Source organism: Coffea eugenioides, chromosome 4 (assembly GCF_003713205.1).
Source record: "Coffea eugenioides isolate CCC68of chromosome 4, Ceug_1.0, whole genome shotgun sequence".
Lineage (NCBI taxonomy): Eukaryota > Viridiplantae > Streptophyta > Magnoliopsida > Gentianales > Rubiaceae > Coffea > Coffea eugenioides.
In genome coordinates this window covers 6,636,418-6,654,324 of record NC_040038.1, presented here as the reverse complement: position 1 = coordinate 6,654,324, position 17,907 = coordinate 6,636,418, and the positions used below count along the sequence as shown (strand labels likewise).

The 17,907-nt window shown below is 36.3% G+C and overlaps 4 protein-coding genes and 1 long non-coding RNA gene across 5 annotated transcripts; 1 reads left to right on the top strand and 4 right to left on the bottom strand.

Moving 5' to 3' along the window:
• Positions 1-414: 414 nt before the first annotated feature.
• LOC113767808 (H/ACA ribonucleoprotein complex subunit 2-like protein) lies at positions 415-2,939 on the bottom strand. Its single transcript, XM_027312010.1, has 4 exons — positions 2,662-2,939; positions 2,502-2,571; positions 1,740-1,845; positions 415-703 (listed from the first exon to the last, which is right to left on the bottom strand). The coding sequence occupies exons 1-4, from the start codon at positions 2,810-2,812 to the stop codon at positions 542-544; spliced, it is 489 nt and encodes a 162-aa protein (XP_027167811.1). The 5' UTR covers positions 2,813-2,939; the 3' UTR covers positions 415-541.
• Positions 2,940-4,038: 1,099 nt separating this feature from the next.
• LOC113768889 (pentatricopeptide repeat-containing protein At5g39350-like) lies at positions 4,039-4,737 on the top strand. Its single transcript, XM_027313397.1, has one exon. The coding sequence runs from the start codon at positions 4,039-4,041 to the stop codon at positions 4,735-4,737; it is 699 nt and encodes a 232-aa protein (XP_027169198.1).
• Positions 4,738-6,029: 1,292 nt separating this feature from the next.
• On the bottom strand, positions 6,030-6,534 carry LOC113767583. The gene is made up of 3 exons (XR_003468030.1): positions 6,468-6,534; positions 6,228-6,314; positions 6,030-6,125 (listed from the first exon to the last, which is right to left on the bottom strand). It is a non-coding gene; the product is annotated as an uncharacterized LOC113767583 (long non-coding RNA).
• Positions 6,535-7,200: 666 nt separating this feature from the next.
• LOC113768888 (protein FAR-RED IMPAIRED RESPONSE 1-like) lies at positions 7,201-9,023 on the bottom strand. The gene is made up of 2 exons (XM_027313396.1): positions 8,116-9,023; positions 7,201-8,020 (listed from the first exon to the last, which is right to left on the bottom strand). Exons 1-2 carry the CDS (start codon positions 9,021-9,023, stop codon positions 7,201-7,203), a joined length of 1,728 nt encoding a protein of 575 aa, XP_027169197.1.
• Positions 9,024-13,060: 4,037 nt separating this feature from the next.
• On the bottom strand, positions 13,061-14,704 carry LOC113768887. The gene has a single exon (XM_027313395.1). The coding sequence runs from the start codon at positions 14,702-14,704 to the stop codon at positions 13,061-13,063; it is 1,644 nt and encodes a 547-aa protein (XP_027169196.1).
• Positions 14,705-17,907: the final 3,203 nt, after the last annotated feature.

The window sequence follows — 17,907 nt, the reverse complement described above, 5'->3', positions numbered from 1 at the left end:
TTTTCAAATATATGTAGACGTCTAAAACCACTGAAGCAGATACAGCATGGAAATAAAATCCTTAAAATTTTCAACATCATGTTATGGTTAAAAAGGGCAGGATACAGATGGTAAACAGCAGACTAAATGCTAACGTATGCACTTCAGCGGGCCTCGAAAGCTGCTCGATAGTTGAACAGCTGGAAAAGCACGGAGTCTCGACAAGTTTAACTCTGTAAGAGCAGACCTGGGTTTTTATTGGTAATCTTGGGGGATTTTTTTTTCAAAGATGGCTCCAAACATTGTAAATACAAATGTCTGGATGAAAATGCACCTCAACATTTTAGGTTGCATCATTTGACTGGAAGATAAATTCTATCGCGAAATTCTCTACTAGGGTCTAAATCTGTTGAGTTACTGAATGCCAGGAACAAATATAGACAAAAGACAACAGTGAAGATGCTTCTCTCCTTGGGTAAAACATGTGATAAATTAGAGATAGAATCAGGCATAATCTCCGCACTAGAGTGCATGACGATTTAATACAAATAAAGTCCTTGATCTAGAACATGGAGTTAGCAAGTTCAGTAACATCTGATGTGACTTGATCATATTCCGCCTTAAGCTTCTCTTGTTCCTCCTGCCCAAGTTCCCCTTTTGTGGGTTTAGTTAGCACCAAAACACAGCAAGTTGGCCGCTTGGTGGTTCCTGCATTAGCTAGATCCTGAAACAAGCATATGCATTTTAATCACTCCTGCTATGAAAAATCACATTGAGTGAACTATAAACAACAGCAAGACAACCTATGTAGGGCATCCACTACAATCACAGCATCAGCTGCTCTTTAATGTTTGGAGGCACCAGAAAATGCAGAGGGATCACTAAATAACCAGGTTAGCCAATGGTCGTTCAATATAAACATATCATGTACAAGCTCTTATTCCCAGGAGACATATAATTGAAACTGCACCAACTATTTTCATCGCAAAATGGACAGAATTGAGGCTTATTACAGATGCAACTAAATTAAGCTTAAATGAGCCACTGAATAATACAAATACCAGCACCACTTTCAAGTTAATGAAGACAAATCAAAAGCTCTTGGATCAGTTCCTTATTTCAAAAGGGAGTAGTCACCAACCTGCAGCACCATGTTATTCAATGCAATCCAAAAGAAACATAACAACATAAGCAGGCTTAGTTATCATATCACACAAAGTGCCTAATATTCATATGGCTATTTGCAAATCAAAGGTGCAGACAATTAAGCTCTCCACTGACAGAAGGTTCTATTCATTGACCATATGTCCCTATCACTGCATGGATCTAATTAGCAAAAACGATTGCTTTCAGAGGCAACAATTTGGATTATTAAAAAAAAAAAAAGAAAACTACAGGAACTACAGGGTAAGCACACTAATGCAGAACCATCTCTTCTCTATCCCCCTTCCCCCCCCCCCCCCGCCCCGCTCTCTCTCTCAAATTTCTTATTTTTTTTCTTAATATTCACAAAGTTCACATAAGACACCAAAAAGAGTTCCAAAGGATTAAAAGAGAAACATTCTGGAAGTCTCATGACCCCTTGTCTCTTTCTTCTCTTGGCTTTTGTCTTCATTTTCATGGGTGTCGCAATAAAATGCACAAATTAAAAAATAAGTGCAAGACACGCTGACCGCACCAATGCATAGAGAATCTTTATGAATATAAACATGGTGTAACACATAACCAGAAAACATGAAGATGATTAGAAATCAACTTACTTCTTTGGAGGGCACATAGATGTATGGAATATCAGATTCTTCACACAGGATTGGAACATGAGTGATAACATCTATAGGAGATATATTTCCAGCTATAACACATAATCTGCACTCATTAAAAAGGAAAAATTGATATTTTCCAATTAAAAGCAACTCCAGATTACAAATCTGTGAGAACACTTTGATACAGAACATACCATAGCACAGATAAACCATATTATAGAGATGCATTTAGGTATCTAGATTGCATCTAAAAGCAATGGAACTTGTACAGAACTTAAGACAATAGTCCAACAAATGTTTTTAAGACAAATTATAAGCAACAAATCCCCAAGTTTCAAGCTTTGCAAAAATAGTCAGCCTTGGAACTTCCCAGGTTAAATGCATAAAGACCGGCATGTTCCAATTCAGAGTGCTACAAAATGCTGCCTTTTTCTACAACTTTAAGATGCTAAATCATGTAGTCATGGCACTAATAGTTAGCTATTCAAAAAAAAAAAAAGCAAAATGATCGGATTTCCTGTTTAAAATAAATTATCTACGCTAACATAAAGAAAACTGGTCTTTTCATTCTGTAAAAATAGATAGTTTGAACTAACAAAAACACTTGCGCAATTTACTTAAATTTCGGAAGTAAATCCAACAAAATTTCTATTATCTCCATTAAAGATATCAATGCTTGGGTAATAACACCTTTATAAACAGGTATTAAACATCAGGAAAAACACTAAGAAAACAATAAAAATCCAAACTTGGACTGACCCTTTATTGCCGCGGCGAATACTTTTCACTACCTCCTTAACCCCTCTTTTCAAGCACTTATGCTCTGCAGCTGAAACCCAGAAAAACCCACAACTTTAATTGAAATTTAAACAAAATCCACAAAAATAATCACGTTTTCAATGGAAATTGAGATCTTTACCACGTCGGACGAGCTTGAGGGTGCGTTTACAGAGTTTTTTACCGGCCAGGGGTTTAGCAATTGGGGCAAGCCCCGCTAACTTCTTCTTGTCCTTCTCCTTCTGCGCCGTTTTCTCCGCTTCACTATCGCTTCCCATTTCTGCCTTGGCCATTTTTTGTATCAGGGCAGAGAAAAAGACGATGGTAAAGCAGGTGCAGGTTTTTGCGATGGCGGAGCTTTGTGCCGAGACGCTAGTCCCTAGTCACTAGGGTTTTAGAAAGAAAGGGTTTAGCATTTTAGGTTCCGACGTCGTTTCCAAGTGCTGTATTTTACCCTTTTGGGTAGAGATGGTATATGGGCTATTGAAATACGGGTCTCAATAAATGTAATCTTGGGCTGAACATGTTTTCCAGTTTGGGTCCAAAACAGGATTAGACTGAAGTAAACAAATTGGACAATTTACAAATTATTTCTGGTCCTGTGACTATATTTGTTGATCATGAAGGTTTGAATTTGCTAATAAGTAGTGCAATGACATTATCCGTTTAATCGCGCAACGGATCTTCTGTATCAAACCATGTCTCACATCCTGTCCCACTCTTTAGGATCCCGCCAAGTGTCCCTTAATAAACCAAACCCTCAAACAACCCAACTCGGACCATATTAATCGATTAATCGGACAGAAAACTTAAACCCATTCAATCTCTATAACCAAACCGATTAAAATAAAAACTCTTTAACCAAAATCACAATTTATCAACAAAAAAAACCCTAAAACCCAAACAACCTCTGTCCTCTCTTCATCATCTTCACCAACTTTCTAGGACCAGTTTCCTCGCACTGATTTGTGTTCCATACCATAAATACCTCCAACAGTCATCATTCAGTTAAATACTATCATTATTTGTTGCAAGGAGATAAGGGGAGAGAGGGGCTATGCGTATTTTTCTTTTTAAATGACGTCCTAATTGAAGAAAAAAGATACAATGGCGAAGCAGCAGCAGCAGCAATGGAATGCCTGTCGTAATGGTAGTGGGGGAGCGATTGATAATAGCAGTTGTATCAGGTTACACAGGAGCAATGGCAATAGCAATAGCAATGGCAATGGCAAGAGTTTCTCCCTTTTCTTCCCCTCCTCATGTCTACCAAATTGGTTCAAATGTATACAGACAGCAACAACATAGAGATCGCCCGCCGGTTGTTTGACAAATTGTCTGAACCAAACGTGTTCGCTTGGACTGCTATCATTTCGTTCTACTCACGAAATGGGACTTTTAACGAGTGCATATTCACTTACAAAGAAATGAAATTCAAGGGCGTGTTGCCTGATAATTCAAGGGCTTTGCCTATTCGGTATTTTCTCAAATGGAATCGAGGGATTTGGTATCATGGAATACAATGATTCGAGCCTTTGGAATGAATGGCTGCGGCCAAGCAGCTGTTAAACTCCTTGAAGAGGTGTGTAGTTCTGGTGTTAGTCCCAACTCTTTGACATTCTCTTCTGTGCTGTCAACTTGTAGTCATTCTGGTCTTGTAAACGACGGTCTCAAGATTTTCGACAGGATGAGCACTGATTTTGGCTTCAAACCTGAGACAGGACACTTTACATGTCTTGTTGATTTACTAGCACGGGCTGGTCAGCTTGATGATGCTGTTGACTTCATCAGAAAAATGCCTCACGGGCCTGATAAACATAGCTGGGGTTCTATACTTGCTGCCTCTCTAGAACAGCAAAGCATAAGAATTGGAGTCCTGGCTTCAGAGCATCTGGTCAATCTGGAGCCAGAAAATGCTGGACACTACGTGACATTGTCAAATTTATATGCTAAAGCTGGAAGGCCAGATGATGCTGTGAGAGTACGGAGGTTAATGGAAAGCAGAGGATTGGTCAAGCAATTTGGATATAGCAGTGTCAGTTTAGTGGCATCATTCAATTCTCAGAGGGTTCGTTCAAGGCATCATTTCCAGATTCGTATAATCATTTTTATCCAGAGGATTAGTACCTCATTCAGTTTGCTGAAGCTAACTCTGTTAAAAACATATCTAGTTGCTGGAACTTGCCCCATAATGAGGCTACAGAAATTTCAATGGTACTGATGTTGTTTGGACTCTGGGAAGTCAAGCAGAGTAAGGAAAATTAAAAGTATATTAAACCAACAAGAAACGTCTTACATATGCTCAAAATCAACACCGAAATTTTGTGTAAATATTAGGAAAATAATACCCTACCTTCAGTACAAACTTCTCCAAGTTGGGTGAAGCACTTATAAAAGAAGTAAATCCAATCAAACTGTCATCTTTTGATGCACAAGCAACTAAGATGAACTACTTCAAATTAGTTAGTTGAGGAAGATAATTAAGGATTCCTTCTTCCTGGGACTATCAAACAAGAAGTAAAAATCAAGCAAGTCAGGAACACCTGAGAAGTAATTATACATAATACTCAAACGAAATTCTATCCAAAATTCCTATTAATAAGTTGAGTTAACCTCTGAAATAGCAAGCTTTGACGCATATAAACTAAGAAACTCTAGTTTCGCCAAGCAGCAGAAAATCACAGAAATAACATTCCTGATTGAGTTACGGAACCACCCAGAGAGTGATACTTCCACAAGCATGGGGACATTCTGAAGAACCACACTATCTACTTCAGTAAGTTTAAGAGAGACTAGATTTGTATCCCGGATAGTGATTGATTTTAATGTGAAATACTGGCATATCTCCAGAAATTTCAATGTAAGAGACGGACCACAAACTTCAAAATTTACCAAACTTGAACACTGATGCAACACTAGGCGCTCAAGGAATGGGCAATTGCGTATGAAACATTCAAGAACATCCCCAGTCACTTTCAGACTTTTCAAGCTCAATGTTCGCAGGGACTTTAAGTCAGTCACAGAACAAGGATGAATATCACCATAACCAGGTTGAGATTTCTGTGAAGCTTTCCCACTGCCGAAAACCAGGCATCATTCAATTCTCAGAGGGTTTGTTCAAGGCATTATTTCCAGATTCCTACAATCATTTTTATCCAAATTATTTCCTACAATCATTTTTATCCAAATTATTTTCAGTCAACATCCACTAGTATTGGAAATTAAGACGATTTCTTGTATGCATCAAGAATCCAGAGTAGCTCAACTAATATATGTCATCTTCGGAAGCGGAAGTATCCATTACCCAGTACAAATTTACACTAAAACTAAATATATTTCTACCATGAAACAACCGTGAATTTCAGCTCAACTAATATATCTCATCTTCTACAGTTTAGTCAAAAGAATGTTTATTAACAGAAATTTAAACAAAATTATCAAAATCAATTGAAGTATAAGCACAAAGTATTATTCCACTTAAAGGTCTAACTAATCCACGAATGCAATCCCACAGTCTCGTCCTCCATTTCTTCAGAAGCATCTTCATTCAATTTTTCCATTTTCAACAACTTGTTGATCAGAATCATCATTATTTTCAAGTTCTTGTGCCTATAAAAACGGACCCAAAGTTAGCAAATATATTGAATTATAATTGTAAATGATCAAACTAATATATATAAAATTAAATAATTAATCAAGGTTTTCTCTTACTTGGACAAAACTTATTGATGCATGTTGTTGTGCTATTGAACTTGAAGACATCAAATCATAGCATTGGTAGAAGTTAGGGTCCAACGTCTGCCGAAAAAACAAGAAATAAAAGACCACACATACAAACAAACAGCTATAAACTTGCAAAACTATAATACTTGGAAAAAATTAAGATAAATAAGAAACAACATGCAACTAATGGTTGACATAATATCTACAAAAAACATACTATTCACTTACTTGTAATAATTGTGTCATGTTCTTAGTATTTTGCCTATTGCAGATGTCTTCTATTGGAATTCCAAATTTCTGATATAATTAAAGAGAGACAACCACAAATTAAAAATATCATTGACAAAATATATCTTCGATGTAGTTTAGTCATCTAAGAATAAAATATTCAAATACAAATTTAGAATGAATTACATATCTACTATACTAAACAAGAGAAAAATGACGAATAACTAAACATGTTGTGGTGGTAATTCTCGAACAAAACCTTGAATTGTAGAAGAATCCATCCTTGAATGAATAACATTATTTCCAGATTCCTACAATCATTTTTATCCAAATTATAAATAAAGATCCCAATACTATTTCCATGCTCATCATTCATCATAGAACTAAGGAACCAAAAAAAAAGTAATAAATTGTCAAAAGTAATAAAAGTCAAACAATAAAATAGCATTGTTCACATAAACTAAATAAATTGTCAAACCTGTAATCTTTTTGATGAGAACTTCTCTTTCACCTTGTACTTTCGTTTCTTTATAGCCATTTCTAGTGCACTTTTTGGTCTCTTGCTTGACTTGTAAGTGACTCTTTCTTTCACTTTGATGCCTTTTATTTTACTACAGTCGATTTCGGATGGATTAGTATCAACATCTTGATACACGCTTTCCCTTTCTTCAATACACACTTCTTTCATTTTCTTTTTCCTTTGACAACATGCATCCATTTGCTTTAACATTTTTCAAAATCCATCTTTAGCAATTTTATAAGCTTCATCACATTCAGAAGTTTTTGTCATTAGCTGCATATATAGATAGGATAACTCTTTGTAACGAAAACTCAATTTTGCCTTTGACTCCATTTCCTGGCTACTTTCACTGGAAACACATACATTTCCTATTTTAGCTGCTTTAGTCCATCTCTTCAATATATATGCATCAGGAATTGTTACAATATTCAGAGTCATCAATATTTTTAGTGCATGTGAACACAAAAATCCAGCAAATTCAAATTTCTTACAACTACATGAAATTGAATTCTTGGACGAATCATAAGTTACGAGGTGATGGGAAGTCTTACCATATGGTGTAACTCGATAAATCACTTGCTTTCCTAATTCACCATCTACTTCCCATTTACAATCAATTCCTTTGCATAACTCGTCCTTAAATCTTTCATAAACTTCATGTGTGTATACACTCGCCGCATGCTGTAAAATCTTACAAGGGAATGTCACTGCCGGTGTACTTTGATTGCCTCTAAAATCTGTTACGGATTCATCATAGCGACGATCATCTAACAGCCTTTGGAAGTGTTCAAAAAATTCAAGTAAGTCATGTTTATAACTTACATACTTCTTTATAACACTGTTCATGGACTCACTTCGTTGGGTCGTGGTCATATCGGCACAGAATGTTTCTCTCCCATATACTAAAGCCCATTTCTCCTTTATATCAAACATTTTCTTCAACCACTTGTTGTCTTCCAGACAATACATTTTTAACATTTCACTCCATCCCTCTAAAAAATCATTCTCATTTTCATAGTCATATATGCAGTGACTAAAATTAGCAGCAAAATTTTGAAAATCTTTGAAGACTTAGCTAGATGAGTTGCTGCATTTTGATAGATATGCCATATACATAAGCAGTGATACTTTGTTGGCCATTGAGAAGCTAAAGCCGTTGCCATTCTTCCGTCTTGGTCTGTAAGAATAGTTCTTGGTATTTTTCCCATCATGGCCTTAGCAAATGTGTCAAACAGCCATTCAAATGTTCCAATTGTCTCATCATATAATAAAGCACCTCCAAAAACTATAGTTTGTTTATGATGATTTACACCAACGAATAATGCAATTGGCCTCCCATCTTTGTGTTTTCTATAAGTTGTATCGAAACATACCACATCACCAAAATGAGTAAAATCCGTTCTCATCTTTGCATCAGCCCAAAATATGTTAGTTATCAAGTCATCTTCATCTACTTGAATGGCATAATAAAAATTTGGGTCCTCTAATTGCATCCTTTGTAAGTACTCTAAGACTCCTCCTGTGTCACCTTGCATCATTGGTATGGATCTTTTGGATCGTAAGTAGTTTTTTAAATCATCTCGAATGAATCCAAGATTTTCTCGTCCACCAACTTGTTTCGACATCAGTTCAATTGATTGTTTTGGTGCAATTCCACAACTTCGGGCCATATCTATTTCAGCTTCATGTGCCATTGTCATGTGTCTATGAGATCTAAATAAATGGGTTTTGCTAGGAGTTGATAGCTCATGATTATGTTGTGCAACAAATTGCACAACACGGTATTTTTCAGCTTGTCTACAACTAATTTTCATTCTTGCACCACAATCACATCTTGTTTCTGCACGCGGACACTTAACAACCATATTACGTTTGTCTTTTGGCCTTTTTCCTTCATGGGAGCAGCAGAAAACCCTGTCCAACATCATATCACTATTTTTGTCTTTATGTCCCTTACTCAATCGAGTTCCAAACCCAGATGTTTTGGCATATTTTTGGTAAAAATTTCCAGCTGCTACTTCAGTATCAAATTCCATGCCAAGTTTCGGGACCAAGTCATCTGGTATAGCCCCTCTCTTCCCCTATCTCCCTGCAACAAATAATGATAGTATTTAACTGAATGATGACTGTTGGAGGTATTTATGGTATGGAACACAAATCAGTGCAAGGAAACTGGTCCTAGAAAGTTGGTGAAGATGATGAAGAGAGGACAGAGGTTGTTTGGGTTTTAGGGTTTTTTTTGTTGATAAATTGTGATTTTGGTTAAAGAGTTTTTATTTTAATCGGTTTGGTTATAGAGATTGAATGGGTTTAAGTTTTCTGTCCGATTAATCGATTAATATGGTCCGAGTTGGGTTGTTTGAGGGTTTGATTTATTAAGGGACACTTGACGGGATCCTAAGGAGTGGGACAGGATGTGAGACAGGGTTTGGTACAGAAGATCCGTTGCGGTTTAATCGTCTCCCATATAGAATACAACAAGAAGCTTTTGGTGGATGATATGCTATTGGGGTGGAATCTATATCTATATATATACTAGGGTGTTTTCCGCACATAAGGCGCGGGTGGTGCCCGGGGGTTTGTCTCTTTTCTTTTGAGGTATTAGGAAAATGCATGTGTTTTATGTGTATTATTTAATCTTAGTGGTGATTTGTTAATATGTATATATATATATATATATGCATGTGTATATGTGTGTATATTCTTATATGTAGATTTGTATATATAAATATTATGAGATGAAGGTGAATTGAAGATGGAAGTTAAAATGGTAGGTGTAATGTTATGTTAGGATTTTTTTTATAGCTGACTCTGGAGCTAAAGGAAATGAGAAAACGTCACACTTATATTATAGAGAATACATCACACTTATACATTACACTTCTTGGTAGATTGTGCTCCAACCAATCTAAGTGTAAGTTGGTTGGTAGCTTATCTGCCATCAAAAGATTCAGATAGATACACAGAGTGGTCTTCTTAGTTGTCTTTAACAAAAGTCATTATAAACATACTTAGGAGTGTAGATGGAGTTCGTGCTACACATGCGTTGCATTGATCGCAAAAGCAAAAATTTTTGTGAAAAGCTTACTGAGATTATTCTTCATCTCCTGATCTTGCAGTGCGCTGCTTTCTTGGTGGCCTTTTAGTTATTTTGAGTGAAGTCAATAGCCAGTCATCAACTTTAGCTTTTGTGGATCTTTCTGTTCTATTGCTTGGCATGCTTGAAGCTGTTCCAGTGTCTTGTTCATTTTCAATGTTCATTGGTTCTTGCTCGTTTTCTGGATTTGTTCCTTCTGCATCTTTTTGTGCAGCACTGGTTCCTGTTGCTCCAGTCAGTCTGTGTCCTGTGTCAGCTAGCCGGACTTTGTGAGCAACTATAGCTGTGTATTTTTGAGTTGCAGAAGGCTCATAGCTATAGGGTGCATTTTTTATGAAGTAGATGATAGTGTTCTTGCTGATGCAATCATCTGTAGCTCTATAGGGAATATCATTCTGCAATTGTGTAATGTATGTTGTTCAGATTGTTTATTGTGTAATAAGAACGTAAATTTGATCTGTAATGGCAGCTGATAGTTATCATGATTACCTGTGCTTCCTGTTGTTGAATTTCTGAAATTTTATAAGGTAATAGTTGTTAGGCGTCTTTTCCATATAGATCAAGTGTGATGTTGCCGCTCCAATCCGTAAAATCAACAATTATTCTTGGCCTGATGGATATAAGAATAATTTGATCAAATAAATGATAAATGGTTAATTAAGGAAAAAATGTTAGGTATGTTACCTTGCTACAACATGGATACAATGCTGACAGGAAAGACAGGTAATTTTATACTCAAGGCTGCTGCGAATGGATTTGTGGCAGAAAGCGCAGGCATAATACCAGAGTTTTTGGCTTCTGTCCAAAAGTCTGGCTGTCCCTTATATCCAAAATGCTTTCTTCTGTAACAAATGGAATGGTATTTTAGTTAGTTTGTGTGGAAATTTATTTGGATAATTTTATTGTTTGAGCAGGTAGATGTATTAATGTGTATGAGGTTATGTTTACCTGTGGAGCAGTCACAATGGCACCGATATCGGTTATATCGTCTGGATCTGGTGCTGGAAGAAGTTCTAATGGGCTTTGATACGTTTTTTCAGTTATGGCCTTTGTGATTGCCTGATTATTTTCAGCTGCCCTGTTGTTGTAGTTTATATTTTGGTATGAATATCATGACTGGCAGTTGAAATGCCTTTTTTCAATTTATTCAGCATTTACCATTGCTTCAGAGTTGCAGCTTCTTGTATTGGTAGGTTGATTAGGATGCAGGAAGCAAATTTTGTTGAAAGAGTTAAAGTTGCAGTGATGTATATTAGTTTATGTTAAGATGTGTTAGTGTAATATTTTATTGTCTGAAGAAAGCTGTTAAGAGTTCTTACTGCCGTATGATGTCGTCTTGACTCTGAGAGCTGCAATTAATGGTTGAGTGTGGATTGTTTCAGCAATTATTTGGCCCTCATCAGTTGCATGCTCTCCCCATAGTGTAAAGATGATTGTCATTGAACTGGTACAGGAAAGATTTTTGTTAGCAATTACAACGTAGTTGTCAATAGAGCAAAAGTAGTTATGGCATTATACCTTTGATCTGCCAGTACAATGTCTCGGATTAGAGTTGTTCCTTTGGCTGATTATGGATTCACGTGGACAACAATACCAATCACATCTGCATTTAATTTTATGAGATTTTATTGAAGATATGCAGTTATTATTTGCGAAATAGGAAATATTACCTAAGTCAGAATTAGTGTCAATCTGATGACAAAGTTTTTTGAATGGAGTAAATTGGTAGAGTGGTGGAAGAAGTGGTGGTTGTTGTTCATCGACAGGTTCGACAACGGTTGAGTTATCGATGATGATAATGCATGTTTTTCGCTCAATAGTTGGCTCATCATCTGTATACTGAAGCCTTTGAGACTACAAAGCGCCTGTAAATCTGAAAGTGGTTTCTGAAGAAATCTATGTCTGATCCGTAGATGAGAGCATCAATTTTGTTTGCCTAATCAATGTATTGATAGGAGCATTAGATATATAGTATTCGTAGGATGAGTATTAAATCTGTAGTCATTAGTCTAATGTACCTTTTCGTCGGCTTGAAGTAGCTTCAGATATCTTCTCCCTTCTTTTGATATCTGAGATTTTTTGCTTGTCGATGACTTGGACAGTAGCTGCCCAATTCTTAATTTCAGGGAGCAGCTCATCAAAGGTTATGAAGTTCATTGGTCACAATTGCTGCACAGTTTTAATATTAGACGAGAAATTAGACAATATAAGGATGTGATGGGATAAGATTAGAACTCTGCATGTGCAATGTGTATGATGAATGAATTGCAGGTGGTAATGAGCAAATGTTATTGTTAATAGTTGAAGTAAACAAGTATGAGCATGTTATGAGCTGAAAGTAAGATTGTAGAGTGTATGACAGGTATGATGAGCTAAGTGTCAATGGTGGCAAAAAAGCCAGTTGGGAAATTGTTGCTATGAAAGCATTCATAAAATATTAGAGCTGTACTATCTCCAAAATCTCAGTATAAACTATGTTAGGAGTAATATCATCTGAGGTGAGATCAGAAAGAGAAGGCTTGATCAAGATTTTGACAGAATTGCTGTTTCTAGCTCGAGAAAGAGCTACATAGAATTGGCCGTGAGAGAAGACTGGCTCACGAAGGTAAATACCAACATAATCTAAAGTCTGACCCTGAGCTTTGTTTATTGTCATGGCGAAGTATAAACGAATTGAAAATTGCATTCTTTCAAAAGCTATTGGACAGTCAGGGTCACTATCTGATTTGAAGCATATTCTGTGCAAGAAAACTTCTTTTTCGGCAAATTCACCACAGCTGATGACTGTCTCTATTATATTTTGTCGTAGAGATCTACATATGAGCCTTGTGCCGTTACAGAGGCCTTCCGGAGGATCTATGTTTCTGAGTAACATGATTGGAGCGTTTGCCTTTAGGAGTATTTTATGTGGAGGGAAACCATTCGGTGTGAGGCTGCTAACAAAATCTTCTAGGATAGCCTGCTGAGAAGTGTCCGCTATTTTATCCCGCTAATGTATTCAAAAGTACTGCCTGAAAATTCTTCTATCAATGCATTGTTTATGTCATCGACAAAGTCGTTTTTAGCTGTTAGAATAGCTCGGTTTGTCCATGAATAATCTTCGTGTGAGCAGCTCTTCAAGTCTAGAAATACTGCATGAATTAATTTGTTGAGTGATTGCTCTTCAGTACTGCATGGCACGAGTAAGTCTTTAGGAATCTGAATTTTGTTGTTGTGGACAAAACATTCTGTTCTATCTCCTATACGAAAAAGATAATCAGTAAAGTGTGGATCAACAAGAGCTCTCATATTTTGTTTAAGTCTAAGTTTCTGTAAATGAGGCCAAATATAGGAATTTATAAGACTTGCTTGCATGAAGTCAGCCTTTGTTCCTTTTGTTATGACTGGAAGTACCTGACGAAAATCATCCCCAAAAACTATGACTTTGCCTCCAAAAAGATCATCTGTGTCTGTCAAGTCTCTCAATAGTTTGTCCTCGCATTCGATTCCTGTTTTGTGTATTGTTGGAGCTTCATACCAAATGATCAGCTTCACTTGTCGAAGTAATGCTGCTAATGTACTTTGTTTGCTAACAGTACACATCTTGCTGCTATCCATATTGATTGGTATTTTGAAGCGTGAATGCGCTGTTCGCCCTCCAGGAAGTATTGATGCTGCAACTCCACTTGATGCTATAGCCAATGCTATAAAACCTTTTGATATGATATCAGCCAGTAAAGCTTTATATAAGAATGTCTTGCCGATTCCTCCTAGTCCATCTAAGAAGAATAATCCTTTGTGATCATTGTATACATGAGCTGTAATTATGTCAAATGCAAGTTTTTGCTCCATATTTAGTCGACTAATGGACGCTATATCTTCGTCTGATACTGCAATCTGAGTTTCACTGATAGTATCTCTTGTTTCTCTGTCTGCTTGGTCAAACCTCAGAATTCGTGGAACTAAGTTGTAGCTATTGATATTCTTGCCCATTGATTGTAAGAATTTACTTATTTCATGAAACACTTGTATTCTTATCTGATCAGGTTGTGCATCAAATTGGTGATAAAAATCTTCGGATAAGGATGTCTCGAAATTTTGCCAAAGCTGTCTAGGATTTACTGGTGGGAAATGTACTAATAATGTAGCAAAAAGTCTCCTGAAAGTGTGTGACATATGATATAATGCTGCTTCTTGGAGGCATTGTTCCTGTGCGTTATTTGATTCAAAATATCCACTCAGTGTTGCTGCTTCCTGAAAGCTTGCTGCATATTTACCATCTATGATTTTGAGATCATCAAATGAAGTTGGTCCCTTAACGCTGACTAAAAGCAGCCACAGAAAATAACACTCCCCTTCATTTGGATTTGCTGCAACAATTCTTCTAATACAGTTTTTTTGTTTCCTCGCTGACCAGTACCTCTTATCTGGATGCCAAACGAAATGTTCAGGGAACTCCTTATATGTGCATTTTAAGGCTTTTGCTAAGTCATCAGTTGCATTCATATAGAAAAACTCTGTTAACATGGTCCTTTTCTTCAACTGATTTTTCAGTACATCCCTGATATCCTCATCATCCTTGAAACTCATGGATTGATAATTCTGTAAGTGTAGCTGTAAATTGAGAACTGAAGGATGCATTTCATTGAGAGAAAATCTGTATATTTGCCACATAGTTTCAATACCAGATACTCACCTTGCTGTTTGATACTCCTTTATTTCATCAACACACTGGTCTAAAGTATTTGAGTTGACCCGAAAATGTTTTTTGTCATGTCCTTTGAAAATGTCCTTGAACATGTATTTGACAACTTTGATGGTAGAACAGATTTTAACATTGATATGACAATTGAACTTTGTTAATAGGTATGGATTATATGGTTCTACCCATCTGTTATCAAGTTCTTGGCCTCGGACGTTAACTATTTTTCCATCATTTCTTCGTCAATATATCGGATAACCATTTTGTCTATGAGTTGTAGTAGCCGCCCATTGCTTTGGATACTTGTTCTTGCAGAATCTCACTCTTTAACCTTGCATGCACACATTGTTAGGATTTTTACTACCACAAGGGCCATGCATCATATGCCTGCGGACCATCTTAAATAAATGCTTTTCTGCACTTTCGTCTGGTAGTTCAGCCGAGACAATTTGATCATAAGAATCAGGGGAATATAGCTTTGAATTTGGTTTCAGAATAATAAGGAAATGAGTATGCGGCAAGTCTCGTTTCTGAAACTCAATCACATACGTGTATGCTGCAACCTGACCAAAAATTTCTTTCTTGGATAGCTCTTCCTTTAGAATTTCCAATTTAGCATGAAAGACCCGAGCACATAAGTCGATTCTGTTTTGTGCTTCATTCGTAGGCAGCATGTTTTCTTTAATTTCTGGCCATGAAGGATTGCATGTCATTATAAGAAATAAATCTGGTCTTCCGAATTTTTGCACTAAGGCCATAGTATCCATATATCTCTTTTTCATGTCTCGAGATCCTCCTATGAATGAAGCAAGTAACAGTATATGTTGGCCTACTTTGGAACCCTGAGACTGTCCATGAACAACAGAATCCATTAAGCCTTGGAGTTTCTCTTTTCTTATAAGTAGTTGTTTACTTCTGTAGAAGTCGAGTCTCAGAGTTTCAAGCTTGACATACATATCTACAACAAATTGTTGTAGTAGACGGCCTGTGTTCAAAATAATTGGACTGTATTCTTTTCTGATCTGAAACTTGTAGGCATAATATTCTCTCATTGAGACAAACTCTTTTGAATTTTCATATTGTTGAAAAGCTGCAAAGGTTCATTTAAAGTATGAGTCACATATATATATATAAAGTATCTGAATAGAATTTTTATGCTGATAATACATTTGTACAAAATAGTTGAATAAAATGTACCTTGTTGCTCAGAGCTAAAAAGCTCTTCAGCTGATCTAAAACTAGTTAATGTTACTGTGCATTTCTTCTTTCTTTCTGCTCTTTTACGTTTCTTGGGGTTCACATTTCTCGATCTTTGAATTCCTAGGTGCCAGCTTGTTTCTCCAAGAGGATATTGCAGGGGATCATAACAGTCATAATAATATTGTACACGATGACTCTGGCTTTGTTTTGTATATACTTGTATATGTCTCGTGTAAGCTTCTGTTGGATTTTCCCCTTCAATCCATAGAGTTGCAACCTGAGAGACTGTAGGCTTGTTAGAAGTTCTTTGATCAGCAGTAGAATGTGATCTGAGAATAATCTGATATGAGTCCAAATCTGCAACATTGCGCAAGCTTCGGAAAAAATAGGCGTAAGGATTTTACTTCATCATATCCATGAGTTTGGAAACTATATTCACTCTGACTCTCTCTGAAAATGCTAGCCTATTCTGTAATTCATGATCTGTATCATGAAAATAAAGTTGCAGATACATCCCAGATCCTCCGTGGGGAATCAATTCATTGATGAAGTGATATGTTTGTCCTTGGATTTTGAATGTATAGATGCCATTAGTTCTCTTGCATAAGGCCTTTTCATATTGAACTCCAAAAGATGTAAAAGCAAACATATTATTATATGTTCAAACATATGTACGAAAAGATATTGCATCTTCTGTGTTTCCTGTATATAACTCAACTAAAATGTCTGGCAATTTGTTTTCATGTAGGACAACTTCACCATCAGAACAGCAGAAATTTGGTGTTTCAGAATGGAATCTTTTGGCACCACAATATTGGCAGTCAGAAACCTGAGGTAATTTATCTGGTTCATCACTGATTAATTTGAGTGCTTCCGTACCCTTAGCTGTTTGAGCTGATAGACAGTAATAAATGAAAATGGCTAAGGTAACTAATGGTATATATTCAGGTGAAGAACAAGCTATAAAGAGTACACAAGACTTGGAATTGATAGACTTCTATTAATTCATGAACCTTTTCTATGCATCACCTTCCTTTTGATATATCTGGTAGATCGTTGCCGGTCAGTGGATGTAACTGGGGCAAGAATTGTGTTATTTAAAGAGAAGTTATTGATATAAGAGTACATTTGATTGTAAGAAGTGTAAGATTAAGTAAAAAAATATTTTTAGACAGAAGAAGCAATGTAAGAAATATTGCATTAATAGCATAATAAACCTTTAATGGAAACATTAGTATGAGTGATATTTGGTTCTATCGTTTGATTCAGAGAAGGGACCATACTAATGCCTACAAGAATACAAAAAAGGTGCATGTGAGACATTCTGTTAAGACAATTCATAGCGTAACAGAAGTTCAAAATATAAAGAATAAAATTGTTGATGGCAAACCTGGTGTATCTTCCACAACATCAGAAATATAGTTGTAACAGTTGGTGCAAATTGGAGATTGACCTGCTATATAAGACTGGTTAGCAACTAATTATGATCATAAGATACAACAAGTCTTGTGTAATTATGGAAGTGTACCTTGATTTTGTTCTGTATTGGATTGTAGGGATTGGTGAACACATTGCAGTATAGGCTGCTGAGCATTGGTTGCTATAATTATAAATTGATAATGATAAGTATTTAATCAATGATCAAATTGTTATTAGATACGTAACTGTAGCTGTAAGGTAAGCATAAGAGATATAAAATGCAGGATGAAATGACTAAATAACTGAATCAATTAACCTTCATTTTTTGTAAACCGAAGTTCAGATGTATGTAAGACTTCATCAAATCGCAATTGGTGCTGCAAGGTTTGTTTGGGAGCTTGATTATGACGAAGTTGCTCTGCAGCTAAAGGAGGGAAAAATATCTGAGATAGAAGCGAAAATAAAGTACCAATGCAATAGAATAGAAAGGCAGTTTTATCAGATGTAAATAATAGTACAATTG